Genomic DNA, 10,663 nt, shown 5'->3' with positions numbered 1-10,663 from the left:
TCTAGCACGTGGCTGCGTGAGGGGGCGGGGAACCCAGAGCAGCATGCTATTGGCCGAAGGCGGGGGCGAGACAGAGTGTGGTGGGTCCTTCCGAGAGGCGTGCTGCGGGCGGGGCCAAAGGAAGGGGCTGGAAGCCATGGGGCCAATCTGGTTGGTTCCGAAAACCAGAAATTCCCTCTCCATCCCCGCCTCCCCCGCTCTTTCAGCCAGTCCAGAATAGACATTTGGATTTGTCCAAGGTTCAGTATCGTCTCCCCCCATTGGTCTGTGAGGACAGGAATGCCTTTGTATCCCCAGGACTTAGCACAATGTTGGTATATAGTAGGAGTTTAATAAATGCTTGTTCTGGATTGAAGTAGACTTACATGAGCGGGTCTGTGAGTATGTTTTACATTTGGGGAAGCTAAGACTCAGGGACCTGAAATGACTTAGAATCAGGATTCAAACCCATATCCAATGATATTCTAAATACAGCCCCACTTGGTACCTTGCCACTAGCTGAGGTTGGCCACTGTATTCACAGTTCTCATACAGACTGTAAAACAATGGTTATAATCTGGCTTAGGTTTTGGGAGGGAGGGGGGAGGAGGTTCCTTTCAGTTTTGGACTTGGAGTCAGGAAGATCTGAGTTTAAAATGTGACAAATGTTTACTACTTTTGTGACCCTGGATAAATCACTTAACTCTGCTTCAGTTTCTTCAACTGTAAAATGGTGCTAATAATAACACCTACTTCCCAAAGTTGTCATGAGAGTTCAATGTACATAAATTGCTTTGCAAACTTTACAAAATGCTAGCAGTGATTATTAATAATAAAGTTGATGTTTAATAAATAACTCGATAATTCTTAAATAATTTAAAATAACTTTGTAAAATTTTCTACCTTGTAATTCCATGTATTTTATTTCATGCTTTTAAAAATGTTATGCAAAGAATGAATACATAGGCTTCATTAGACCAGCAATGGCTCCATCACATACACAGGTTAAGGGCACCTTCTCTGAGAGATCATGTGTTGCCTCCTTCCTCCATCATTTAGGAGTCAAACCTTCTACTGCTTCTCGTACTCTAGAGTTTATAAAAAATACTATAAAAGGATTAATTATCAGTTGCTATTTCACCAAACCAAATTGAGTAGACAAGCAACTATATATATGCAGAATAAAGTTTGGGGCCTAACTTGACATTATTGTACTGGAAATTCGCTGTTTCATTTTCTAGGCCTGAACACACTGAAGAAAAGGACTGTCATTTCCAATCATCCTAACAAACATGAATTACACCCGATTCATCACAGCAGTCAGTGCAGCAAGAAAGCCATCTCCAATAAGGCTCCTGAGTGAGTATGGTGATTTTTTTACTTTGTTTGTTATCAGATGTTTTCCACTAGTGTTTCTGACAACTGGACAAATACATTCAAGTCTTTTTTTTTTTTAATCCTTACCTTCTGTCTTGGAATCAATATTTTGGTATTAGTTCCAAGGCAGAAGAGTGGTAAGGGCTAGGCAATGGGGGTTAAGTAACTTGCCCAGGGTAACACAGCTAGGAAGTGTCTGAGGCCAGATTTGAACCTAGGACCTCCCATCTTTGGGTCTGGCTCTCAATCCACTGAGCTACTCAACTGCCCCCTTCAAGTCTTAATTATTCAGTGGCCTTGATTATGTATTGGTTATCTCAGACCTTTATTTCTCTTCCTGATCTCTGCTGTGAACATTTATGTAGGTCACCCACTTGTAATTCCACATCTTTAGAAAGAGGGTAGGGGAAAACAAATTAGGTCAATAAGACATTACTGGCAGAAAGGTTTGTTACAAAATAAATACTACACTGGCAGTGCTCTAGGCACAGGAAATAAAAAAATAAAAAAGTGCCTGTTTTTGAGGAAATTGTATCTTCTGAGAGGAAACAAAATATCACACTGCAGGGGTAGCTGGGTGGCAAAATGGATAAAAACACCAGGCTTAGAGTCAAGAGGACCTAGGTTCAAATGTGGCCTCAGACACTTCCTACCTTAGTGACTCTGTCACAACTCCCAATCCCAATTGCCAACTCTTTGTCCTTCTATCTTAGAATTGTTACTAAGAAAGAAAGGGTTTTTTAAAAAATGTCATACTGCCTGTATGACCTTATACAAATTACTTAAACTCCATAGGCCTCATTTGCTCCATCTAGAAAGTGAAAGATTTTAATTACATGACTTTTAATATTCCTTCCAGCTCTTGATCTATGATCCTTTGTATACAATAAGAAAATAAAATATAAATTAAAAATAAACTAAAAACTAAAGAGCTATACAAAATAATTTCAAGACAGAGAGATCTAATAACTTGCGGAGATCAGAAAAGGCCTCATCTAAGCAGTAGTGTTTGAGTTAGTGGAGAGGTTTAAAAGTGTCAGCCAGAATTTGGAACTATACCCAAAGGGCACTAAAAGACTGTCTGCCCTTTCACCCAGCCATAGCACTGCTGGGTTTATACCCCAAAGAGATAATAAGGAAAAAGACTTGCATAAGAATATTCACAGCTGCGTTCTTTGTAGTGGAAAAAAAATTGGAAAATGAGGGGATACCCTTCAATTGGGGAATGGCTGAACAAATTGTGGTATATGTTATGAAATATTATTGTGCTCAAAGAAATAATAAGCTGGAGGAATTCCATGTGACATGGAATGACCTCCAGGAATTGATGCAGAGTGAGAGGAGCAGAACTAGGAGAACATTGTACACAGAGACTGATACACTGTGGTATAATCGAATGTAATGGACTTCTCTACTAGCAGCAATACAATGATCCAGGACAATTCTGAGGGACTTATGAGAAAGAATACTATCCATATCCAGAGAAAGAACTGTGGGAGAAGAAAAACAACTGCTTGATCACATGGGTCGATGGGGATATGATTGGGGATATAATATAGACTCTAAACGATCACCCTAGTGCAAACATAACAATATGGAAATAGATTTTGATCAAAGACACATATAATACCCAGTGGAATTGCCTGTCAGCTACAAGGAGGGAGTGGGGGGAGGGGAGGGAAGGAACTGATTCTTGTAACCAGGGGAAAATGTTCTAAATTGACTAATTTCTAAATTGACTAATTGAATAAAATTTAAACAATAAATAAATAAGTAAAGGTCATCCAGTAAGAGGTTTTCAGATCACAATTATTTCATTGATAAGCTGAGAGTATTGGCCATTCTTGAAGACCACCTAATAATGCATTATTTAGCATTTGACCAGTGCAGTCTCATTTGATCCTTACAACAGCTCCATGAAATAAGAACTAGATTTTTCAGTCAAGAGGCAGAACTTCTGTGGGTACTGATAAGGAAACTGAGACACATAGATATGACAGGAGAAGTGACTTGCACAGTCACACATTGTTATGGAGGGATTCAAACCCAGATATCTTCACTATTCTATTCCCAAAGGATAGAGGAATCTCATTCAGCTTTGGTGAAAAAAAATCACCCTTTCCAATGAAATTGTGGGTCTTGTTATATATCAAAGTAAGATGAAAATTTTCAGCATTCTGTGTCTTGAAGAGGGAAAGAGACAGTTTTTATAGACTATAACACATCGTGTGCTTTCCTTGTTGAGAAGTGACAGCTTGAATGAAGGGTTTTTGTTGGTTTTTTTTTTTTGTTATTTAACCACTCTCCATATTTCCTCTAGCTGAACTGATGCAGAAATCACCACCATCACTCATTTCCTTGGCTGGAGGAGCTCCAAATCCTAACACTTTCCCCTTTAAGACTGCAAAGATCACCATAGACGATGGAACTGCCATTGAATTTGGGGAAGATTTAATGAAGAGAGCGCTTCAATATTCTGCCTCAGCAGGGTAGCTATCAAAAAGATGACATGGTAACTTTCTGTCCTAATTTTCCAGAGTATCAGAAACACAGTAAGTTCTGTGCTTAGCAGATTTAATGACAATATTTTCTAAGAGAGCTTTCAATCTAGGTCCAATTGGAGAATTGGGGAAACAGAAGCAGAGGGGAAAATACTAGCAATGGAAAGATTCTTAGAAAACAATAGTAAAAGCTGAGTTCTCATAGCATGGGTAAGTTTCAGTGTACACCAGTAGAGGGAGGACTCACACCAGTGAGTTCTGAAATCCACTATACCAAAGTAATACTCCTGCTCCGTAGGCACAGTGGCACTGCTTTGGAATCCAGAAGTAAATGCAATACTGCAGGGATTTGAACACCTACTATGTGTTGGGTACTAGAACTCCAGAGCTCAGAAAACTGTACTATTGGGGGGGTGGGATGGGGTGGAGGGAAAACAAATAATAATAGTAGCAGCTAATATTTAAATAGCACTTACTATGTACCAGACACTGTGCTAAGCACATTACAATTTTTATCGTCTCTCAGCAATCCTGCAAGGTAGGTGTTATTATTTTCTCCATTTTAATATGACCTACCTAGGATCACACAACTGGTGTCTTGAGACTGGATTTGAACTCAGGTCTTCACTTATACACAAATAAATAAAAATATAATTTGAAGTAAATATAAAATACAAAGTATATAACCACATACACATATGCATATACATATACAGATAGAAGTAGATTTGATTTTACTGGGATAGTAACTCCCCCTGAGAAAATTCTCCTTACTAATGAAAGTCAGCACTTTCTTTGGGAACTTAAGCATTAAGAGGTTAAGTGACTTGTCCCAGGACCATGCAGAGTCTATATACTATATGCACAGGGTACCCCTTGCCCCCCCCCCCCCCCCTTACCCCACACAGTGGAAGGAAAAAGTGTTCCCATTGGGCTGCTGGGCGGAAGGGCTAGTGAGGTGAGGAATGTCCTCAGTGAGTGTAGAGAGGGGGAGGGGAGTATCCCTAGTGCTCTCCCCCCTCCAGCTCGGCTGCCTGTGAGCTGCCCATCTTACCCCCTATACGCTCCTATTGGGCTGCTGGGCAGAGGGACGGGTGTTATGTGAAAAAATGTCAAGCATGGTGGAGAGGAGGAAGGAGCAGCTCTGCCCAAGTCCCTCTGCCTTTCTAGTAACAAACTGGGGTGGGGGTGGAGGAGGCCACATACCCACAGAGATCACTCTGTGTGCCATCTTTGACACCCAGCCTGTAAGTGTGCCATCATTGGTATATAGTGTGTGTATATATATGTCTAGATATAGACATATGTATTAAACATGCACACACAGCAAGACAACAGATATTTTTTTAAGTGTTTTCCATGTGCCAGTCACTGTGCTGTGTGTTAATGGTTCAAAGGAATTTTTTTAAAAGCCTGCCTTCCAGGAGTTCATAAATCTCACATGGTCTCATTCATTCATTCATCTAATTATTTTTTGAAGGCATTGCCAAGTGTTGTGGGTAATGCAAAAATGATTAAGATCATCTTTGGTCCTTATTTTCATTGAAATTATTCTAATTCTAAATTTTCTAATGGAAATGTTTGTTCATAGTCTAGACTTGTGTGTTCCATTTATGGTCACTGAGTACTCATTAAAATGATATTTATTTAGTACAAGTGGAATTGTAGCTATCTATTTTTAAAATGACATTTCTATACAGCCCAGTTTGAGGTTTCTTATAGTAAATGAACCGTTTGTGTGATTTATCCTAACATGTAGTTATTGGAAAAGCTGAGGGCATTTTGAACTTAGACAAAATATTGTAAGCAGGCACTTAAAGTCATGCCATCTCTTTACTAATCACTAAAAACAGATATTTCTTTGGCACACTAGATTTGTAAGTGGTGGATATGTTGGTATTTAAGAGAGCCACAAGAAAGATCTCAAATCTAGAAAACATAACCTATTAGAAATTGATGGAGTCCCTGTTTTTTGGCCTAAAAAACAAAGTGACATTATATAGTTGATAGAAAGCCAGTTTAGGGGTCATAGAAATGTAAATTCAAATTATGCCCATGACACAAACTGACTGTATGATCCTGAGCAAGTCATATTTTAATCTCTCACTGTCCCAAACTATTCTTTTTTTTTCCCCAAGCTAATTCTTTAAGGCTATAAGCTTTTACTAATCTATAGGGTTCTCATACCATTAAAAGCCTTGGTATGGACAAAAGAAAATATACCAAAAGTTATTTTATTTTGCTTTTTTTTAATCATAAAAAGATGTCACTTTAATCATAAAAAGATGTACTTAAGAAAAAAAGGAATATTTTAATCTGCACTGAAATATAAGAATAAGTTTCCTGCTTCCAACAGTTACTACTTGTGTGGTAGTTTGGGCACTGTTACTTAGTTTCTTCATCTGCAAAAGAGAACTGGACTAGATGGTCCCTGAACTCCTTTTTGCCTCAAGACCTGTCATCCTCAGAATGTGAGGAGGGAAAGAGTCTACTACTTGGTGTTAAGATGACATCAGACCATCATCTGATAAGCTGATGTCCAGACCAAGTCAGAGTACATTTAATGTCTTCAAAAGCTACGTGTGAATAATTTTCAGTAATGAGTTGGAAGCAACAAACAAGTGTGGTAGACCTTGTGTGATAGATAGGAGAAAGAAGTTGTCTTCTTTCATTAAAGTAGCCTGCTTTTCCTTCCCTTCTAATTCTGTCCTTCCTAGCTTACTGGACTCTCTCTCTTTCATATTCCCTGCCTACTTTTATGTCTTTCTATAGTCCCACACTTCATTGTTTTAAGTTCTTTGGACTTTCTTTGATGGTTGGCCCTGGGACATAATTGGGAAGCAAAGTAGTAACATGGACGGCACACTGGATTTGATGTCAGAGAACCTCCTTTGGTTCCTTGTTCTGTCAGGTCACTTTAGGAAAACCATTTAATTTCTCTGAGTCTCATTTTCTTCATCTGAAAAATGAGGGTGTCAGATTAGATGACCTTTAAAGCCTTTTCTAGCATTGAATCTAAGACCCTGTGATTTTATTCAAGATAGCTAAAATATTGGTGTTATTTTCATATATGTGAGGGCAGGGGGAAGTTAAGTGTTTGAGAATGAGGATACAGCAGCAGAAGACTCTTGAGAGGATCTGTTACCCACCACAGGGCCATTGTTAACTGCCTTTCCATTTCCAGCACTTCTTTGGACCAGGTGTGCCAAAGGATACAATAGGCTTTCTGGAGACTTCTACATAGCCCAAAAGTTTCAATTTGACCAAACGATGACCAATTGATTTTGAGATCCTTTCTTGATTTATTTTACAAGAATTCTCTAATAATTAACTGTTGTACTTTTTTTTTCTGTGCTGGCAGAGACTCCAAAATGGAATTCAGAGTGTTCTGCAGAATTATTCATGTGCCTTTGTAAAATTTGAATGTTAGACCTATCCTTGCTTCCTTCAACATTAAGAACATGCAGTCTTTGCCCATAATACCCCATTTTCAGCATGCCCCTAGAAAATGAATTTATTTAGGGCTTAAATGTGGTTTGATTGACTAGGCCAGAATTTTCTGCCTGACCTTAAAGCCTGAGAATAAAATACTAATGACAATATTAATAATAACTGGCATTTACATAATGCTTTCAGAGCACTTTACAAATATTATCTCATTGGGTTTTTGAGAAATAGTTCCCACTCTAAGCTTGAATGAAGTGGGAATGGAATTTATTGAATAGAGAACTGGCCTTGAACCCAGGAATCCCACCACTGACATACAGAGCTAAATGACTTTGGAAAAATAAATCATCCTATCATCATTCTAAAGCCAATGGTGTCAAATTCAAATAGAAACTAAGAGCCATTAAACTATACAGAAGGATCCCTGCAGGCACATATTGACTTAGAAACCCACATCTATGTTCTAGTATATTTTTATTTATTTTGTAAAATATTTCCTAATTACATTTTAATCTGATTTGGGCTACAGTCTAGAGGGCTGGACCTGCAACCTAGCCCATGTTTGGACACCTCTGCTCTAGGCAACGATTTATAATGATAAATTGTTGACTATTCCTTTGATAAAGCTAGATGGCTCAGTAGATAGAGTGCTGAGTCTGCCTGGAGTCAGGAAGACCCGAGTTCAAATGTAGCCCCTGACACTTATTAGCTGTGTGACCCAGGGCAAGCCACTTAACCTCTATTTGCCTTAGTGTCCTAGAGAAGGAAATAGCAAACCACTCTAAGTATCTTGACTAAGGAAATCCCATGGACAGTATTAGCATGCTCTGATCCACAGGGTCACAGCAGGTCAGACACAACTGAACAACAATTTTCAAACAGCATTTCCTCACCACCCTGTGTGAACCTGTTGCCTTGGCAACGCTTCAGATTTGGAATTCATAGATGAAGTTGTCATTGCATATGCTGCAGTGAAGAATTCTCAGCACACTCTGAAACAAAAAGACCTCTTAACTAACTGAGGTTTGCCACTCTAGCTCTTGGGAAACTTTTGCTGCCCTTGCTCCTAATTAAAGTTGAGGGAGCTTAATGGCAAGGAGAAGCTTCTTCAAAGATCTTGCCCCTGGTATTCCTGGATTTCCTTTACTCCCACTGTCCTGAATGTCCAGAGTATCCTGTACCTGCACAGTCTGTTCAAATTTGCAGTCATTTTGAAAATTACTTGTTTTTTACATCATTGACATTTTCCAGGATATCTTGCTTCCTCCTTGAGAACTATCTCTTATAACAAAAATCTAAATTTTAAAAAAATGTAATTTATTAAAACAGACAACATACTGGAAAAGTTGGACACCAAATGCAATATTCTATAATCAGAATCCCCCACCTCTGCAAAAGAGAGGAGAATTCACAGATATTTTTACTAAAATCTGAAAGACTCTTGTGCTACAAACTAGACAGAGTAGGAAAAAAGTGCAGTCTCCCATTGCTCAGTTAACATGGCACAGAGTTAAAGGCATTAACCAGTTTCTTCCAGGCATTCTGGGTTGCAATTCCTCTTGTATTCTCTACTCTTTCCAATCTCCAGCTCCATCCCTTTTGGGATTCTTCCCAGGGTTTTTTTTTTCCCCCTGAACTCAGAGGTCATCTTGAGGAGTCCTTTTTCATCACAATTCCACCACACCCTCCCTAGCATCATCAACCTACTCAGGTGGCCCAGAGCTCCCAACCATCTCTCAGGAACCATCACAACCCCCTGCCTAGACAATGCCAACTCACCTACACCGGGCATAAAGGAAGTCATTCAGCCTATATATATTGTCCTGGGCAGTGTCATAGTCTTATTCTCTCCCTTGCAACATCTGCACACTCAAAACCTCATATTTACATTTTAACACAGCTGTCCTACAATCCAAGGTCTCCCACAGGTTCATAGTAATTTGACAGGAAGGGATATTGCTACAGAGCGACACATAGACAGTACACAGTAGTTACAGTGTTAGACCTGGAGTCAGAAAGACCTAAATTCAAATCCTGCCTTGGCCACTTTCTAGCTTTTTTACCCTGAGCAAGATTTAGCTATAAGGAATTACTAAAGAAAAAGACTCCCACTATTGATGGATTCACTAGAGAATTATCTAACATTTTTAAAGAACAAGTACTATCAATACTATACAACCATTCTCAAAAACTGAGAAGAATCACCCTAACAAAGTCCTTTTTGTGAATCAAATATATTAAACACAGGAAGAAAACTATAAGCTAATATCATTAATGAATATTGACTCAGAAATTTTAAACCATTTTCTGTCAGAGTACAATGATTTGTCCAAGATATCTTTCATTATAACTAATTAGGATTTATGCCAGTGACACTTAAAATGGGTCAATATTAGGAAAATGGTAAATATAATTAATCATATCATAAACTAAAACCATCACAAACCACACGACCATCTTAATAGATGCAGAATAAGATTTTGACAAAGTATAGCATTTCTTAAAACTAAAAAACCTTACATAGTAGAGTCCCAGAGGGACTTTTAAAAAATATTCTTAAAAAGCATCTCTCTAAAACCAAAAGCAAGTATCATAAGAAATGGGTAAACCATTAAATATCTTTCCTAATATAGGTGAAGCAAGGATGCCCACTCTCCCTACTGCTATTTGATATAGTTCTGGAAATCTTAGCAACAACAATAAGACAAGAAAGAAATTAAAGGCAGGAAGACAAATAGAAGATAAAAACCATCCTTATTGCTGATGATATGATAGTTTACTTGTAAAATCCGAGGGAATCAGCAAAAGATATTAATCAAGACAATAACTTCAGCAAAGTTGCAAGCTACAAAATAAACCATCAAAAATCAACAGCATTTCTATACAATAATAACTCAAGAAACAAAAATAGAAAGGGAAATCTCATTCCAAATATAAAATATCTGGGGATCAACTTTCCAAAACACACAGAAGATTTATATAAATTAAGTCACAAAGTGCAACAAAGAATAACAACATAATGGAGCAGAATGGAGCAATCCATTGTAATAAAGAATATCTTCTTGGTCTCGACTAAAATACAATTGGGGGGAGTGGGGAGCTGCTGTATAGCATAGCAGATAGAGTACCAGACCTGGAGATGAGAAGTCTTGGGTTCAAATTTGGCCTCGGACAGTAACTAGCCATGTAACCCTAAACAAGTCATTTAATCCCCATTGCCTAGCCCTTACCTTTCTTCTGTCTTGAAACCAATGCATTTTATCAATTCCAAGACAAAAGTTAGGGGTGGGTTTTTTTCTTCTTTAAAACTCTTCTTCCACAATTCAGTTCCCACCTCCCTTTTCATTCTTATTTCTATT

At 38.3% G+C, this 10,663-nt stretch overlaps 1 protein-coding gene across 8 annotated transcripts in view; it reads left to right on the top strand.

The window, feature by feature from the left end:
- Nucleotides 1-10,663, top strand: part of LOC100617752 (kynurenine/alpha-aminoadipate aminotransferase, mitochondrial) — a 59,679-nt gene that overhangs the window by 273 nt on the left and 48,743 nt on the right. For 3 of the 8 annotated variants that reach the window (XR_008912958.1, XR_008912957.1, XM_056802893.1), the window contains exons 2-3: nt 1,221-1,338; nt 3,677-3,845. Coding sequence is in view for 6 of the 8 variants with exons in the window: in XM_056802893.1 (XP_056658871.1) it covers nt 1,272-1,338; nt 3,677-3,845 (236 nt within the window). In the remaining 2 variants the exon portion in view is untranslated. Of the gene's footprint in view, nt 1-121; nt 378-1,220; nt 1,339-3,676; nt 3,869-10,663 lie in introns of those variants that run through there. The other 5 variants (XM_056802895.1, XM_056802892.1, XM_056802896.1 and 2 more) reach the window with 5 other exon arrangements.

Source organism: Monodelphis domestica, chromosome 6 (assembly GCF_027887165.1).
Source record: "Monodelphis domestica isolate mMonDom1 chromosome 6, mMonDom1.pri, whole genome shotgun sequence".
In the NCBI taxonomy this organism is placed as follows: domain Eukaryota; kingdom Metazoa; phylum Chordata; class Mammalia; order Didelphimorphia; family Didelphidae; genus Monodelphis; species Monodelphis domestica.
The sequence above is the reverse complement of the archived record's forward strand: the minus strand, read 5'-3'. Positions and strand labels throughout refer to the sequence as shown.